The 19,807-nt window shown below is 37.5% G+C and overlaps 1 protein-coding gene across 2 annotated transcripts in view; it reads right to left on the reverse strand.

Annotated features, from left to right (window-relative positions):
- Positions 1-19,807, reverse strand: part of CYTH3 (cytohesin 3) — a 48,784-nt gene that overhangs the window by 4,940 nt on the left and 24,037 nt on the right. Inside the window, exons 2-9 of one of the 2 annotated variants that reach the window (XM_085074667.1) lie at positions 18,907-18,989; positions 18,293-18,357; positions 17,798-17,864; positions 13,658-13,776; positions 11,032-11,112; positions 8,873-8,985; positions 7,649-7,797; positions 6,754-6,855 (exon numbers count right to left, since the gene is read on the reverse strand). In XM_085074667.1, coding sequence (XP_084930793.1) covers positions 6,754-6,855; positions 7,649-7,797; positions 8,873-8,985; positions 11,032-11,112; positions 13,658-13,776; positions 17,798-17,864; positions 18,293-18,357; positions 18,907-18,989 — 779 coding nt within the window. Of the gene's footprint in view, positions 1-6,743; positions 6,856-7,648; positions 7,798-8,872; positions 8,986-11,031; positions 11,113-13,657; positions 13,777-17,797; positions 17,865-18,292; positions 18,358-18,906; positions 19,039-19,807 lie in introns of those variants that run through there. The other variant, XM_085074666.1, reaches the window with a different exon arrangement.

Below are 19,807 nucleotides of genomic sequence, written 5' to 3' on the forward strand. Positions count from 1 at the left end.
GACCAACCCCCTGGACAGCTTGTCTTAGGCAAGGGAAGGGTCCCATCAATAAAATTAAGGGCATCTTATCACCTTCCTGTCACTCCTCTCATGAGCAAACATGTGATTAAGAACCTGTCTTTACTTTCGGATTTAATGTCAAGCTCATAAGGTGCTTATAAACATCACTAACAGAACAAATATGATGTGTCATCAACAGGGAGCAAATCCTATGCAAAACTATACCATATTTAGTCATTTGTCATCTTTCAGTATTTTATAATAATCTTCTCTTCATGGGTTAATATATCAGTGAGTACACATGAGAGAAGAAATAGCTAGTGCTCCAAAGATGCCAATTTTTCCTTCATTAACAGTTTAGACAAGAGCAACCACAGAGTTCCTCTTCCTTACAACTGCTAATGTCACTCTGTAGGGTTCAGTTCATTTTTAGAAACAACAGTATTATTTTGGCCCTTTCAGTTGTTTTTCTGCCATTGGCTGCCTCAGAACACACCTGGCCTCTCACATGACATTATTTTAAAACTCATTTCCAGGAAAGACAAATGTAGATAAAGGATTCACATGTTATTAGTTTAAAGGTTTAGATCCACCATAGTTATCTGACTTCAGGATTATGTCACCACCTGTGCATCATCCATTCAGCAGTGATTTAATTTCATTAAGCCAACATTTAAAAATAGTTGATCTTGCTATTGAACACCTGTGCATAAAAGAGCACCATCAACACACACAAGACATCCAGTTTTTTTAATCCAAGTCATATAACCAAATTTAAAACATGAGCATAATTTTTTTCTTAAGAAAAAAATTATGCTTAAGATAGCTGGAGTTTTTTTAATACAGAAACCCAAATCATATTAAAGAACAATTCTAGAGATATCATGACCTTTCTTGATACCAATCTACTGCATATTTGCTTTGCAGACCAAGTATGTTGCATGTTGTACCTTCCTTTGGCTTGGTTTCACAACCTCCATAATAACTCAGTGCTAACACACTGCAACATTCAATGTACTCAACAAACTTTGTTTCCACCAGATGCAATTGTATCTTAAGAAAAATTTAATCTGCAAGCAGGTGTGGTGAAATAAGTGAAGGCAAAATAGTGCAAGATGCAGAAGCCGTGACACAATGAATGGTTGAGTGAACTGGAGACAGTGAGGGAAGAACTGGTGGCATTTTAGTACAACCACTGTGACAGATCCTTAAATGAAGCACTGCAGAGATGTTCAAACTGGCACGTAAGTCACTAGAAAAATTCCCCATCACCTTGACCGAGAGCTGGCTCAAGTATCAGGAAGTGTTTGGGCTTGGAATGATGAACTTGAGCTTGACTCATTTCCAGATCAATTGAAAAGCAGCTGCCAAGTCACAGTGACTGCCAGGGCACTCCCTGCCATCACCACAACGTGACTTGTTTTCACATAACCCAGGAGCAATTGCCATGGCTTTAAGTCACGTTCTGCTCTCTAAGGTTAGCAGATTAACATCACTTAACATTTTTATGGCCCTAAAACAACACCACGTTTTTCAGGCTAACAGTTAACATCAGCTATCAGAGGTCATGGCTTGCCCAGTTCCAGCAGAAAAACAATTCAGGAGGAGAGAGAATGAAACAGGGAAAGAGGTTACTATCACAGAACAGCTTATATTGAACAAAGGTGTTTCTCATAAACTGTGATATCATATCAAAGCACAATAAAAAAAAAAAAATCAGTAATGACCATATATTTAGGAGAAGACCTGTTTGTAATTTAAGAAAGAAACAGACCTAAAACACACACACTCCCAGAACAACGTGAACTGCCAAGTAGTAAACGGCAGCTGAGTTTGCTACAATTTTTCCTGAAAACATCCCCTCTCTCTGGAAAAGCCAGATTTCTCAAACCAGAAACCTTTTGTCATCATGCTGCAGTTTTGATGAAGCTTTTGTCATGAAACATCTCCCAGCTCCGGGGAAGCCAAAAAGAAGATTAAGTATTTCCAACAACATCCTTCTTACTGCTCTCTCCTCTCTAAAACAGCCAGTAGCTCACTGGTTACAGCACTCATGGGAGTCATGGAAATAGACCTTAAGTCTCTGCTCCACCAAGCTATCAGTTACTCTTCCAAAGGGGGAAAAAAAAAAGGGGGGAAAAAAAAAAAAAAAGACAGTAAGGCAGGATTCTTTTGTGGGATAAGGAGCTACTCTCACATGTAAGTCTCTGTCTCCCCACCCCATGACAGAGTTGCAGCTGTCAACAGCACAGAAACTCTAATAAAGCTCAAAATCTAATCTGTACTAATCAAATTTGCAGGGGCCACCATATAACATGCATTTAGTATGCCTTTACAACGGGTTGCAGCCCAAGCAGCTGGCTGATAAGGTGCTGTGGCCTGTAAACTCTGTACATGAGATTAATAGGTAAAAACACGTGATAAGAAAACATTCTTGTCCTTGGATGAGATTGCTGCAGGCTCACAAAACAACAACAAACGGTTTAGTACCATACTTCATCTCTTATTCCAGCTCCCAGACTTTTAAAGATTAAAACTGGAAGGAATTAAGTTAGCAGAAGAGGATCAAGAAAACCAGAGCATGAATCCATAAACATTTACAGAAACGGAGAGATAAGTGACATACTTCTGAAAGATCAAGCTGATTACAAAAATGCACAGACATCTCAAAAAATATAGAAGTGAATTATCTTGTGGCTGGAAATGTAAGTAAACTACAAGAAAAGGCTGTAACAAGGCAAAATGTACAGAAACAGGAACACAAACCCTCTTTGCCTTTGTAACTCAACATAGGATTTTTTTTTAACTCTGGGCAAAGTACAAACTAGACAACAAGGTAAAAGAAACCATCTAAAGTAAAGGGGTAAAAACAATTGGTAATGACTTAGGAAACATAAATCTCCAAAGCAGAAAAGGCCTTAAGGTTAAAGGCAGAAAGGTATGCCAAAGTTAGAAAATCCTACCCAAATCTTCAGTTCATTTATATAAAAACTTCAGAGCTGAAGGAGAGAGATACACACACCAAGAACACTTTTTTCCTTCCTGAGTTCATTTAGGTATCACCAGACAGAACAGACTCAGCAACTGCACAGCTGGTTGGATCAAAGTTTGGCTTTTAAAAAGCATTTTCCCTTGACCACAACCCTGACTGCCTCAACCTGGAAGAGCCTCAGTCACCACCAGGTACCGGAAGGCACTGCTTTCCTGATCAACCAGCACTGTTCTCTAGCCCCAGATTAGGGAAGAGAAACAACATCCTCCCAAGGACAGATGTGCTGGAATAAGCACCACTGGCGGGACAGGCCCGGATGTGAAGCTTTTGGATCATCTCCAAGCACTCTGTAACCGCCTGACTGGCAGAAAAAATTAACACACTGATGTGTCTGGCTGGAATCATTTCCTCTCCAGTTTGGGGGAATAATGTCACAGTTTCCCTCTAACTAGAAGAAAGCATTACACAAACCAAGCAACTTGCCAAGAGAAGCTGTTTAAGGCAAGGAAACATCTCCCTGTGCAAAACAGCTCTAACTTGGGCATTAACAGAGAGCACAGGCAACCATTTCAAAATACCTTAGAGTGGATGGAAGAAAATTTCATGGTACCAACACCACTCATTATGCAGAAAAACATGAAAGCTCATAATGTGTTAAGCTGCTCCAAGCGAGGACTCACTAGCACTCAGCAGCTTTCAGTTTTTAACTTGCTGCATTCATTTTCATTACACCATGCTTCAAACAATGCAGAACTCAATGATAATTTAGGTCTACCAAGATAAAGATGTCTATTTAAAGGGATTGGCTAAGTCTAGATAGATAAAACCAGAATTGCTGTCTGGCTGCCAGGTTTGGCACTTGGGTTTAATGTGGTCACCTCTGAACAATTCAGAGCAGCAAACTCCAAAAGTATTCTGTACCCTCCCAGCCTTCTAAAACCCAGAGTGGTCTTTTGGATAAATTAATTTTACAATATATGGAAGTTTCATGATATCCATCTTCTGCCCAGAGAAAAATCAATCTAGTGAGAGATGGAATACTAAAAAAGGGGCACAACTGCATAAATGGGAAGAGCTGACTATGAGAAATACCAGATACAAAATCCTGTCTTGATATACTCAGGGTCTGCAAGTAGTCTTAGTAATGCTTATAGTTTAAAATAAAACTTTCAACTTTTATGTTTTATCACAACTGAGCACTTAAACCCTCATACAGGAGTCTTCTCCTTAGCATTTCAACAACACACAAATTTTAAATATCAGAACCTTCTAGAACTGAAGGAAACCCTACCCATTTCACAAGAAGTGCTTCCCAACAGAAAGAACTGTAAAAATGCAAACAATGTGGACTGAGATAGCACTCTCAATATACAGTTTAAGACTCCTAGCAAACAGGAAACTTGAGGGAAAGGAAAGAAATAAAAAAAAAAAGAAAAAGAAAAAAAAAGACAGTCAGGTTTATTTCTGGTCACTGCATCTCAGCTAGCAGAGTATTACTCCGTACCAATCTGTGTCTGCTGAAAAAAATGCAGTCTTCCACGGAAGCACAGCTCCAGGCATTCCCAGGCTGATTCACCAGAGGCTTCTGGACATGTTTCATTTCTTTATTCAAATAACCCTCATACCGTGGGAGTGTTACGTGTAACACCCTTCTGTGCTTCACACACCCTTCTACTACTGGGTTTTCTGTGCACTGTGTCTCATCTGCATCCTACACACCAAAGACTCAGGCAGAGTTTTCAGTCCTGACCTCTGGTTTGTTGACTTTGCATCACAGCCAAAACCTGACTGTGCAGAAGTACCTGGCAGCTCTCACTCACTTTCAGTCATCGCTTCCTCAATTTCTTTGTTCCTCTAGTTTTTATTAGATCTCTTTTATGGACAGTTTCTTCCACAGAGGATGTTGTCACTCCTCTACACACACTCACACTTGCCTGCACTCTCATTATTTGTGTAAGTCTACGAGGGAGCACTGGGAACAGAAACAGGCACAGCATCGCCTTACACTCAACCTCTTCTCCAAGAAGCACATTCCACCTACATCAACTTGAAAGGCTTTTCTGTTAACCATCATCTCATGCCAAAATGGAGAAAAGCTGCAAAGTCATGTTCAAAATTGTGCCAGCTGAGCCAATTGAAGTCAAAAAGCAAGAGCTTTCCTTTTTGTAGTTAGAAGAGGAGCTCCACAGCATCTGCAGCACAGAGGTCAGAATATGACACTGGAGAGCACGTGAATGAATTCCAAATGCTTCCTTTTCACATCCATTTCCTTCCAGCACAAGCATGACCACCATGTTCCAGGTGCAATCAGCACAGTGGGCCCATGGCTCCATCCAGGCTCTGCTTTCACCATCATCCCCATGTGCACCCCCAGAACATATCCTTTTTCACACTTTAGTCACCTTTCTCCAAGTGCAAAGTTCTTTCCACTTTAACAAGCACTTTAATACATTAAAGTGGCCAACAACTGGCTCTACTGAAATGTGTAGTAGTGTTTAAATATAAAAAAAAATATTGTTTTGAGAAACAACTGTTAAAACAAAATGTCATTCTCCTTTATATAGGAAAAAAAATTCCTTAAGGCCAAGTGAAAAAGTGAATCCCATCAACTTTACAAGAGTCTGTAAAAACAAAGGCATCTTGCAGTGCCAGGAGACTGAACCACCTGAGGTTTCTGCAACCCTAAATTTGAAGCTCATTTAAGACTCTGTAAAGTAAGCTAAATGTATTATTTAAAAAGGAAAATAAGCAGGGAAAAGAACAGCTTTTACAAATACGCAGTTCAAATGTAATCAATCTTTCAGTAATCTAATCATCGATAAACAAGTAACAAAACCATTCTGAAACTTCATGAGAGTAAGACATGTTTACTCTCAGTAGAGATTATGCTTTGTTTATGTTCTTCCATGAATGAGAAAAGTGTGCTGAAGTCCTTATTTTTCTGCTTTACATGTAAACGCTTTCTTCTTCTGCGGAACACACTTGCATGTGACTTAGACACTGACATGCCAGTCCCTCAGAGCACCACTGATGACACTGTTAGTGACACTGAGTGAAAAAGCAAAATGCTACAACACATCTGATTAAAATAAAAAAAAGAAAAAAAAAAGAAAAAACCAGGAGGAAGGAGGAAGAAAATAAAAGAATGAGCAACTGAAGAAGAGGGCACTGGAAAGCAATCAGATACGTACCTCCTAATGCAGAATAAGCAGAGACAGCCAGTCACAGAACAGAAAGGTGATAGGTCATAGGCCATAAGGAAAACAAGAAGGCACATTTAAACCACTCATTAAAAAATCATAGCCAAAACCAAACCAAGAGAAACTCACAAATAATATGGAAAAATAAAGACATACAAAAATAACCACTTGAAGAGAAATCCATTTTTGTACACAGAAAACTGTGTTGAAATATCACACACAGTTTTCTGAAATGACCTTATGGAGACTTAGTTGTTATTTATCAGTCACAGCATGTGGTAAATACCATGTGGTGTTTCCTTTTTGTTGCTGAGTTTTTATTTCTCAGATCTCAGAAATAAAACTCCGAAGTTCGAAACAAGATTGCTAATTTGGGTATGTAAAATAAGAAGTAACAGCCTTCAGATGTAAAGGAGCTACTTGTTTTGGTTCATACATTTTTAAATACAAAGTTAAACCTGTTACCTTCACAAGAAAGCAGGGAGACACGGAGCAGCAAACATGCTAACAATGAACAAACATACAGCAGCAGAACTGCCCTTGTGACTAACCTAATTTCAGCAGCCAACCTTCTCTATCTGGATTAAAAAATGTATGCGTTAGATCATTTCCATCATCCTCTGGAATTTTAAATGGCTCATTCTTAATACTTTCATATAAATTCTAGAAAGGATAAAAAAAAAAAAAAAGGAAAAAAGACCTCATTAATAAATGTCTTAACATAAAATACAACCAGGACATCTTACTGCTTCTCAGACTATTTGTATAAAAAGCACAAGAAACATTGTCCATAAAATTCTGGACCACCCCTTGTCAATATTTGTTTACTACTTTGGTCAAGTTTGATTTTAAACTAGTTCATATATAAGCAAGTGTCTTTCCAGTACAGATTTCTCACTCACTCTTAGCAAAGACAATTCTAGTTTAACTTCAGCATTTAGTATTTCAAAGGTTTCAGGGCCAGTCTCATTTAGTACAAGTTTTGCTGAATGAACCTGCCTTTTCAGATAATGGTGTAGTCCTTCACATCATCTTACAGCAGTAAATATTTTTACTGATTTCTCATGGAGGGAGTTCCACAAAACACATGGAAAAAATTAGAGGCAATAAGAAAACAAGTAACTTTTACTATTTTTTCTGACTTATCTAGAAATACTACATTTTTACATAAGAAGCCAATTCCACAAGAATTCTGCCATAAGCAAACTACTGAGAGATATATCGAGCATTTTTTTCGAAACAGCCTGTTCTCAACAAAAGATTGGATGTAGGGAGAACTAGCTCAAAGTAGCTGCGAATATCAGAAAATGCTTCTTGCAGCCACTCAAATGCTTATGCATGCCAGAAAATGTTCTTTTGCTTTCCCTTGACAAATTTGCCTGAGAACTGTTGCACACACTTTAAGTCTGCTATTAAAAACACAAAGCCAGGCTTTGTCTTACCCAGCCTAACTTACCCTTAGCAATTCCTCTGGAAGGTCTCCACCTTCATTAATTCCACGATTCATAGAGATAAACCTCTCCACTGTGGGTTTATCTCGCACATTGTGGTTGTGCAGGCTGGTATTCAACATAATGATGGCAAATGAAAGCACGTAACATGTATCTGAAATCAGATTTGAAAAATGGTTTATCTTCCCATATGTTGTGTGTACAAACCTGTAAAATTAGTATATAGCTCATCCTGACTGATAAAGACAAAGAAACAGTCCAAAAAATCCTGAACGCTGCACAGGAAAATCTAAAATCTTTCTTTAAGCTGTTGAAGTAAGTCCAAGAAGAAAAAAATGTTACAATTTGAATAAAAAACAAGCATAAGAAAAACTGTATGAGAACCCAAAAAAAAAAAAAATAAACTCTTATGAAATCATTGCTATCACCCTAAATTAACATTCTACTTGAAACACTGAAGTGTTGGGCAAAATGTTCTCTGCACAGATTTTGCCTAAATCATAGTGGTGGATGCTATAATAAACCTGGTCCATCAGCTTCCTCCTACTCAAAGTATTTCCAAAGCTTTCTGCAGAGAGAAAGAATGGTCTTTTCAAAATAATATTTTGAATTGCATTTAAAAAGACTGAAAATGACATGGAATCAATTTCTTGGCATACAGAAGGTATGCTAGCACTACTGGATAATATCAGAGGATGACAAAGGAAATCTTATCATGCCTCTTGACGTGGTTTTGATTATAGTAAATTCTCCCAGAATTCAAGTACAAGATTCTGTGTAAGAAAAAGCAGGATGAAAACCTGTTACACAGAGGAAATATGTGCCTGCATCTTCAGCAGTTTGCTTTCAGTAGCTGTTTTCCTCTCTAGCTGTTACAGACGTGCTTTACACCAACCTTTTCCCAGTCTATCTGTTCCTCAAATTAAGTGATCAAGAGCAAACTACTTATATATATAACCAAACAGACCAACAATGCCAGGGCATTCTGCGCAGTTCTGCGAAGTTTTATAAATGAAAATGCATTTTGACCATAAGCTTGCACCTCCCGGATTAGACAGTCACATTTTCTCAGTTCTCAGGTATATCTCATTTCACATATTATTTTATCCTCAACTTCCAAACTGGCCACTATCTCCTTACATCAGATGTCGAAGAACATACATATATATAAAAAATTATATTTGGATCATGTAAGTACTTAAGAACTCCTGTTGTTTGCAGTGACTGACCAGTAGACTGGAAGACTCCTGGGTTACAAAGGCAATAGCGTGAAGCAAAAGCTTCCATCATACGGTCAATTTTTTGAGCCTCTCCTGGGAGTCTGAAGCTCCAAAGAAACTGCCTACAGAAAGGAAGAATAGCTGTTAGACACATTCCAATATTTATATATTAAATGTTTATTACAAATAATCCGAACCAAACGGAAAAGGAAAAAAAAAAAAAAATCACCAATGTCTATATAGAATGTCCTAGAAATATGTTCTCAATCTCTCAACATACAAGTCAGGAGCTATTATAAAGCAACATGCACAGATGGCTAGCCCAGTAACTCAGCCAGCAACACTGCATGCTATCAGGCAAGATAATATGGCAGTTCATATTCTGAGGCTCTCTCTTTTTTCCAGACTAGTAAACAATTTTCTGTATGCATCCCATTTTTGCCATGAGAATGCTATGGGGGGAAAAAAATGAGTTCAATCCTCCCTGGGTTTCCTGGCTACAAAAAGCAATGAACAGTCAGCTAGACTTTATTCACAATGTAAAAAGACACACTACACAAAATATTTCTGGTGTAAGGAGAGAGAAACAAGGAATACAGAAAGACTTAACATATTTACTTAAAGTCATACCAAACCTTTTAAAAATGGTAACAACAACAAGAAAACCCCACTGCTTAGAAAGGTGCTGCCTGTCTACTGTAAGCTCACCCTACAAGAATCAGACCTAGGTCTTTAAAAGAACAACTCATATTAACATTTCAGTAATTTTGTGATATTTGCAGCAGATCTTGCTGCTGCTTAGCACCATGAACTGGAATACAGAGTTGAACTTTTGTAACTTATTATTTCTACATACAGGTACACTGGAATGCATACAGGACAGAAGTCTTCACAAATTTATTTTGGCATACTGTGGCACTAAAATGTTACAAAAAATTCCATCATTTTTTCTTTTATCTCTTAGCAAAAGAATTATCTGAATTAAACCAGGATCTAAACCAGCAAGGTTACATGCTCTGCCATGCAAAACAATTTCTCACTATTCCCTATACATTGGATGCCAATATAACAACCATTTATTCCTGTCATCATCAGTTTTTATTTTAGGACATTATATTCAAGTGTCACAGGCCATCTTTAGTTTGTCAGCTCTATATACTGTCTTCTACTCACCTCGTGCAAGGTTCCAACCCAGATCACCAATTTTGTAAGCTACCAAAATACAAACATTTAATAGTAGCAGCTGCTAAGGAAGAATAAAGTCAAACCTAACATCAAATTGGGTAAAAGAGACAGGAATATGAAGCTTCCCAGACAAGCTTCAGCAGCCACAGAAAAAGGCTTCTTTGGCTCAAGCCTCAGGCAGCTCAAGTTATCATCACCGCATCACTCAACCATAGCAAAGCTGTTCTGACTCCACATCACAAGGCACTGCACCAGAAACAAAGATCACATGGACATTTCCATTTATCTGGTGTCAGGAGGGAGTCACTTGCAGCAAAAAAACAGGCAGAACTGTCTAAGTCAACTTAATTTGCTCAATCTGTTACAGATTTTCACCAAGATGAGAAGGGATCTCACAAGGTCACTGTATGCAAGCAACCCAGATAAATCAAGGGAACTGTTCACATAGCAAGGAAAAAATATACTAAGATATCACACTTTCTTTCACATGACAAGTGGGAAACTGAGGGAAGCAGAAGGAAATCACTTGTTTCAAAGTTTACCTCTCTGTGATTCAACATAATCAGTGACTGTGGTCAACAGATTTCTCCCCCTCTCTGCCCAGAAGGACAAGTTGAGGTGGAATAAAAGGAGGAAGAAAATGACTTAAGTAAAGAGTTTATTTATTTGTTAACCTATCTCTGTGCTAAGATATAAAACAGATCTTCAAATGTCCACATATGGCAGACACACCAAGGACTAACAGCTGTTTTAGTTGTTTGTATTTGTCTGAAATAGCCAGGAGTTTTCACCCTCAAAGGCAGCACACACACAAGCCATCAAAAGGGTTAAACAGAGCTGTCTCTGCTCACTTGCACAGTAATTTGTACAGTTGTGCTGAGCTGTAGAGCAGCTTTCTGATGAATAAATCAACACAGTGACTCACATAAACATGCAATTTGAAAAAGGAAGCTCAGGTCAAAAAACAGAAAGAATTTACTCACCTTAAGGCTTGTACAAGATTGAGATCAGCGAACTCATGGAGTTCAACAAAAGCCTGAAGAACTTTAATATTAAATTCATCTCTGTGAAAGACAAAAATGGAAATAGACAATTATAGTTCTGACCTTTAAAGACTTGTTAGTTATCTCAATTTGCTTCCAGAAATAAATAAGGAAATAAACAATCATATTGATCAAATAAAGTCACTGGAAATAATCTACACATTTGAGAGGTATTTTAATATTTAACACTAGTGCTTTGCCTGTTTTTGCTAGTAGACTAGCAAAAGCCAGTATATTTGAAATTATTTTGGAACTGCTTATTTAAATGACCTAACAATGGCCTTGTCTTCTTTGCTTCACATTTATTAATACTGCAGCTGCCTCAACATCAGAGAACACCTGAGAAATTTATTCAGTAAAAAGTATTTTACAGAAATCATCATGAATTCTTTAAACAATGGTTAATGTAAGACTAATTTCTTTAGCCATACAACACATAACACACAAACTATCTTTTTCCACTCTAAGAACAGAAAATATTAAAGCAGTATCTTCATTTATGTACAAAGATACCAAACAAAAGTGCTTCTATTGATTGTATCCAAGAAAAAGAACAGCTTTTGAGAACAGCTGCTTAGCGTGTACTTTACTCTTACTCCATTCTCTGAAACTGCTACAACAAAATTTATTAATATCAGAATAGGTTTTGAATGGGCTTCCTCTCACCCTGCTTTTATATTGGCATGTAAATCATCAGCCAAATTATGCTTTGTTTGACACTAGGGTGTTTAAACAAAAAAGTAACATTTAAACATTATTGAACACAAAACTATGTGGATGGACAGAACTTGGCCTATGCCATCACTGAGTTAATGTGCCAGAAGCATAAAAAGTTTATAATGCTCAGGGTGTGCTTTAAATACATCATCAAGACAGAATGTTGCATATCAGCCTCCACCCGAAAGCAGAAAGGTGTGCACCCACCAAGAATTATCTGTTGCTTTGCTGACTAACTGCATAGTCAGACTAACCTGTAACACTCAGGAGTAAATACCTTAAAACCAACTATTCATTCATTAGCATGTTCCCACATTGTTTACACAAAAACACACCAGTTTTATCAGCAAATCCAAGAAACTCCCATCAAATTTAGCAATGCGCAATTCAACTGGGCAACTACTTTTCAGCAAAGTGGCATGAGAGCGTAATAAAAGAGAGCACTCCAGAGGGAAATGTTTTTACTCTAAGCAAATTATTTATTTTGCTTACAGGCATGCAGTACTTGTGCTGGGTATACCTCCAAAGACACAAGCCAACTAACACAAAAGCTCCAGGAAGCCCCTTAAAAAAATACGTGAAAACTTACCCACATAGAAAGAAATCTTAACTTTTTTTGGGATGTAGTTAATCCCTTATTTATTATAATTTTTGCTATTTTTAAGTGTTATCTAGTTCCATTTTACCATTCACTTTTTTCAGTTCGCTGAGTGCTGTAAAAAGCCAGTAATTTAGAATATCTCTCTTTATGGCAGAATGTTATATAAATATTTCATTCTGTTGACTAACCTGGTCTTGTCTTCAGCTATATTTAGCTAGAATACAGAAGTAATTCACGATGGGCCCCTGAGAGAGTGCGGCAAAGTAAGAGAGACTGTCCTCAGACATAATTGTTTTACAAAAACTGTTGGCATGTCTACATATTCTGCATAGAGACTTCATAACAAAGATCTATTTTCAAAATGCTCATATTACAGTAAAAACTTTCACTGAACCTATGAAAGCCAAGATGAAAACTGCTGAGCAAAAACCACGCTGTTGATGCTGGAAGCAGACTGAAGAGTGTGTCAAAAGGGACCTGCCACAACCCATCACCACATTTAGGAGCACATCCTACATGAGTCACCTTCCAGAGCTCCCCAGGTGGCACTGGAGCATGTGCCAGCATGTTCATACACACTCCAACCCTCTGCACTGCTGCCTCTCTCAGCTGCCTTTTCCAAAATCAATTCCTGGGTTGCACAGCAATGGAAGTTGTTTGCATTCTGACTGTGTTTTGCAACAGTGGGCATAAATATGCACATTGCATCTTTATTGTACCAGGACTGATAACGACTGGGTGCAGCTGCCCTTGGAGACACCTCCTTGGAAATGGGAAATCTGCATACAGGGAAGTGACAACACTCAAACCTGCCTGTAACTACTGTCCCAGGAAGTACCTGTTTTAATAAGTAATTTCTTTACTGTCGAATTATTACTGACTGTAAATCATTCCTTTTCTGGACATAGTACCAAGAGTTACCAGTCGTGTTGCAACACAACTCTCAAACATTCCAAAAGCTCGTGGTATTAAATTCTGCACTACAGACAAATGTTTTGGTTTACTCAAAATAATAAACTATAGTTAATTAAATATCATTCCACAATGCACCCATTTAAAAATAACAACCTAATAGGAAGAAAGCCTATTACAATACTGTAGCAGTTTTACATCCCCACTGTAGCTTTTACAGATCTCAGAGTACTCGAGCAGCTCTCTCCTGCAGCCTGTGAAGGGGAAGGGAACTACCCAAAACCTCTAAATGTGCTTTGTAAGCTCAAGAGCAAAGTTTCAATATTTTTACTTTACCTTTCACCGAGGTAATCTCCGATTACCGTTTTATTTAATCCTTCTCCTTTATAAAGGAATTGTGCAATGTCTTCTGCAGTGTTGTGCAGGAGGTCATTTTCTATCAGAAACTGTATTCCCTAGGAAGAGCAATTCCAGAGGAAAGGGAATGTTATGTCTTCTTCCACAAGCACTTATGTAAATATTGCTCATAACATTTGGTATTAATATACTGACACAGACATATATACAGCACATTAAGAATTACATTAACCTACAGATTCTTCTTTTTTTAATAAAATGGTAAACAAATGTTTTTCAGTTAGATTAGCAATATTTAGTACTGTTTTTAAGATGAACATGAGAACACATTTTTAATGCTAGAAGTACTAGGTGGCAGCTTGAATCCCTTGACCATAGAAAGATCAAATATTAATTGAATAATGATTCCATGTTGTTCTTTGGAGCAAATGTGTGAGCTGGCCTGTTCCCAGCATTGCATAAATGTCTGCAGAGCTCTAATCTGCAAAATCATATAATGAAGAGGTACATCAAAACATCTTAATTACCACCATGACACAAAATAAAGCATCTGCTATAACTACAAACTGCAACCCAATACATCAAGCCACTACTTGCAGTAGGAAGTCACAGCTGAAGATACTGAAACCGGTTTAAAAGAGCTTACGCTGACACTGGGATTATCAGTGAATTCTGGTTGTGCTGGAACTAAACTATTCACAAAGGACTGGAGCTACACTAGGCACAAAGGGCTGCTCAGTCAGGCTGCTACCAAAGGCAGGTGGAGAGTCTTACCCTGTCCCTCAGAGGGTACTTGATCAAGCCCCAGGACTCCTACTCCTCCATAAATTACAGCCCTACAACTGGCACACTCTAGGGAAGCCCAGAGACCTCTCTGCAAAGCAGCAAAGAAAGGAGACTAAGAGTTATACAGAGATTATGTAAAGGATGGAAGGGATGTTCCAACATTGAGTAGGTCATGCAGAGATAACAATCTTCTTCACACCCCACAGACCCCAGCACAGATGTTGCTATTCCTGCTGATTTCTTCAAACTGTAACAACGTGCTAGTGAGAAGTAGAAATGGAAACTCTAAGTAACCTTAGTGTCTTGGCTTCCAAATATATACAAAAGAGGTTAATAAATTACTACTAATATGCTTTACTAGAATATTTCAGAGTTTCAAAATATTAGTTTTTCAATTTCTGCAAGTGGAGTATTATTTATTTCATTGCAACTAAAAAAAATTTTTTTTTTTTTGTATAGCACAGGTGGCCCTCCAGTAACATTCAAAAAATTTATTATCCTTCTGTTTGGTTAATTATAGTTTTTCATAATGAAATGGCTACCTGCCTGACAAAAAAAAAAGTCAATTTTCTGACCTAATTTAACAAAGAAAGTGACCTGTGATGTTACAAAGCTCAAAGCTTTCTTTAGAAATGCAATTCCTCTCAAAACAATTTTATCATCATCTGAAAACTTTCAATGCCAGGCTAGTACTCTGACAAGTTAGTATATTGATAAGTCATTTCACAACAGACATGATTTCTTTACAAAGAATATATCCATTATATCTTGAGCAGAAATTGCTGAGCTTTCCTCCAAACTGATCCCTTCAAAGCTTATTTGTACAATATTTGACTACAAAACATAGAGCTTTTTCCCATCCCATGTTATCCAAAAAGCTCTCATCTTTGACAATCAAAAGAGAATCTTTCCTCTGATATTAGAAGTAGCTGATTCCCTTGTTCAACACCTGGACCATATTATTCATGCCTGGTATAAATAGACTGAATAATCTGAATAGGTTTTTTGAAGTTGTACAAGATACTGGTAATGGACATGACTAGAAGTATGGAAAACAAACTTCTGTGCACAGAAGCAGATATTTTACCATACTGCAAAAATTAGGTGAATTTTCATTTTCCTGGATTTTTTTTTTTTTATTATTCCTAAGATGTTAAAGAACCAGAAGTCAAAGAGACAGGAAAAGGAATTTGTCTGGGACAACAACTTCAGCGTCTGGAATAAACGGCAAAATAGGCCAAGCAAACCCCCATCACCTCCTACGCTATCTTTTGTCTTGATGCAAATTTTCTTTCTCTAGACTGACAGGAGACAGATGACAGCTGTACTAGTTTAACTTCCCCACACAAAACTCATGGCTGCAGACATATTCAATATTCACAAATACTGCACGGATTTTTTAAGCCACTGCAACGAAATCTGCTTTGAATTTCACTGCTCTAACAGTAACTCAATTACAAATTTTGCAGTCATTTAAACTCTGCTTTTGTCACAGAGAATTCATTTCCTGGGCCCAACATAGGCAATACCAACTCCAGCAATGCAAACTTCAAGCACAACTTTGTATGTGCACAGGGATTCTTGAAGCTCACTGAATCCAAACACACAGGTATGTGGTGTAACATCATGGAAGCCCATAAAACACACCTATTTTCAGAGGGAGCAAGGGAGAATTGCTCCACACAAACACTCTAGAAGGTGTAAAGACCTTCAAATAGAAGTGATGAAAGAAAATTACCTCAATGTGTTCCTGCTAATATGAAAACATGAGACCTCTGCTACCTGGTTTTAATGGAAGAAACTTGGTGGATTCAACCCAAGTATTATTATTCAACCCAGTTCTTTGGCACTCTTTAATCTAGAGATCATCCTCCCCCTCCTGTTTATGAATGAAGAACATCCTTTTCCCAAAGAACCCAAGGTAGCTTTCCCAGCATCAGAAGGAAGTGTATTTTAGCTGTCTGTAACTTAACATAGTTAAGCTGCAAACACCATGACCCAGCTTTAGAGCAGACAGCTACTGCAGCCACCACTGATCACAGGCATTAAGAAATTACTACTCTAAGTCTGTTTACCACATTTAAATTATGTTACAGTAGCAATGTGGCCACAGCATCTATTTATAGAAATAATTTCATCCAGCAAGAACTGTAACAAAAAATAGTTAATGCTGGAATGAAAGCATCTGACATCACCCTGTGACTTTGCCACAAACTTCTAGGACTTGAAAGAGCTGGAGGACAACAGGAAACTACCAGGGTATTTGGGGGTGGTCTGCCCTCAACAGAAGTTAGGCAGTCACCAAAATGGAAAATAAAAATGAAAGACACAGCCAGCAGTTTAGAAAGGGTTCTTGTACTTGAGAGTTTCTCGCAAACTGAAAACAGCCTGAAGAACAGAAGCCACAACTGTACTTGGAACATTTCAGAAAAGCCACCAAAATGTAACTGAATTCAATACAATTGGAAAGAAAATATGTCAAAGACACAGAAAAACAAATGCTAAATTATTTCCAAAAAGACCTTGAGGAATACTCTTCCCAAAATCAAAATGGAATCTCAGTTGCAAACAACAGAAGACAGCAAAGCAAGGAAGGAGAAAAATGAAAAGCAAAGACTAAAGGTCAAATATGCCAAAGAAGCTCTTAAACAGTGCAGGAGAGGTCTGTAAGAGCATGTGCAGGTCCCTGAATCTTCCAGAAAAGTAACAACTATTTAAGAAACATAGGGGCACTCCAGAAAGAACTACATTACTTCTTGGCTAAATGAGGAGCAGATTTCTTGCACTGGTAACCAAGTTTGTACAAGTCAGATGGGTACACATCCATAAGCACACATGTATACAAACATACAAATGTTCACACGTGCCTTTTTCACAGACTTTAGATATCCAAATAGGAAAGTCTGCATGAGAACAAATTAAACATGGTAAAGATATTTTGAAAGATAAAAACAGGAGAGCACTAAAGAAAAAAGTATGGCCTCACTAATAACTGAACAAACTTTTTTTTAATTATATTTGACATATCAACATAGAACACCTCTATCAGGTACAAAACAAGCCAGGTCAATCAATACCTGGCATATTTGATTGTTGATAAGTAACCTCCATTATCAAAGGTTTGCTTAAGTGAGAGAAGCACACAGCTGGCACCTGACTTAATGACTGCTTCCAGTTTAACCCTCTGCTCAGCGTGTTACAGGACATGCAAGTAAGGCTGTGAACCTACATTATCAGAAATGTTTCTTAAGAAAAACATGAAAGTATTTGTCATAGATCATACATAGATCAAGCAGAAACTCGATTCCTGACAAGTGGAAAAAAATTCTCTACCTTCTTAGGGTCCATGTTGAATTTCTTCCTTCCCATGGCTATTTGCTTATTTCTTTGTGTAGTTTTGCTACACATGGAGACAAAGAAGAAACAACAAGTAGTCATCAGTTACTCTTTTACAAAAACAACGATTTCTGGATGAGCTTTTAATTTGCATTTGGCTACTTTGTACTTTCTATTACAAAACCAAGGCATTCACTTCTTATAATGGAGAAAATTATGTTACTATTTTCAATTCCTTTAAGTGATTGCAGCTTCAGAGACACATATCCTTATCAACCGGACAGTAAGATATTACACTCTATCCAACATATTCTCTATCCAAACACATGACACGCCAGCATGACATAAAGTCAGGCTTCAGAGACTTTATAACAGACTAAATAAAGGTGATCCATTGTTTGTTTAGCAGGAGGAAGGTATTTTTACTTGCTGTTCCAGGAAGACCTGTTCCAAGGACTTATTGAATCATGTCCATATGTTGGCATTACTTACCTTTCTTCTACACTAGTCAGATTATCAATTTCAGTCATAACCTCAGCAATTTCAAATTTCAATCTCTGTCAAAAGAAGGAAGGACAATACATTAGCCTACATTAGAACACCTTTTGAAATCATCTATCGTATAATAATATGATCAGTTATTAGATTTTATTTTCTAATATTTGTTATTTACCTGAAGAAAAGTGAATAATCTTAGGGTCTATATTTAAAGATATTACCACAACTGAATGACTGTTAAACACATGAACCTTCACTCCCAGTGTGTGCTCATGTCAGAGCACCAGGACCAAGCTGCCATTATCAATTAATAAGGTTTCTTTACCCACATTTCTCACTCACGCCTATCCTGGATGCAAATCTGCTGTTTAATAAGTTTTTGATTACACAAATCAAATGTGGACATATTGCATTACATAAATTCAGAAGTTAATATTTTTAAAAGCACACATATGAGGCATAAATACTGTCCACTCCTAGGAGTATTTAGCTTAAGTAATTTCTATGCTTTTAAAACCATTACCTGAAATTCATATCTAGGTCTGCAGCCTACTGTAACCTAATCTACTGAAGCAGGGTTCTAAGGATCTTTACAGTAAGTCAATTACCTCAATATCATCAATCAGTTCTTTTTTCCTGCGACGAATATTTAAAAGCTCTTCTCTTTCTTCCATGGACAGGTCATCAGGCACTGGAATAGAGCAAAATGTACAATTTTTTAGCATTTGCAAACATACCTCATCATTGCAGAAAACTTAATAAACTGATTAGAAAAAATACGTTTACATGAAACATCAGGACATTACTTTTACATCATTTTCAGGCAAAAACCCAAACCAAATCAAAACAAACAACACCGATGAAACCTAAATCAAATATATTTGTAATCTGCTTTACAAAAATCCTGACTAAGGTAATTGAATGAATTACTATGGACAGAATCCATCTTTCAAAAGAAAAACAGACAATGAAAGGAATCTTGTTATCATACAATGTGGTAAGATTTGGCTCTACAACTTAATTGTCATATTCAAGTCGGATATAATTCCTATTATATCAGTAACATGCCAAAATACTTCATGTAAATTAATTACAATTCAGAAGATATGACTATCTTCCAGAGAAAATAGCCAAAGAATAGTCAATGCTCTACACAAGATGTACATCCTGGTGCTGACTTCAGACCTCACCTAACCCCAGCAGTGCCCCTTTATTTAGCTGCTTGGAGAGAGAGATGCAGGCAGGTAAAACCCAACAAACACACATCAGACCAAACACCTGCCAGCAGCAGGATACACAAATACAGCAGCAGAATCAGTTATCTAACACAAACATGGGACTTGCATAACATCATTTAGGTGAGTCTGTAGTATTTAAGTCGATTTTGGGTCTCTCCTTGGCCATGCTAAATCAAATGTATGATCCTGTTGATAAAAACCAGTTGCTAGAGGATGCAAATGCATGTCCGTCAGTCACCCAACTCTTACCCTCTGTCTCTGTCTGAAAACC

This window comes from Lichenostomus cassidix, chromosome 14, assembly GCF_008360975.1.
Source record: "Lichenostomus cassidix isolate B80296 chromosome 14, HeHo_3.0, whole genome shotgun sequence".
Lineage (NCBI taxonomy): Eukaryota > Metazoa > Chordata > Aves > Passeriformes > Meliphagidae > Lichenostomus > Lichenostomus cassidix.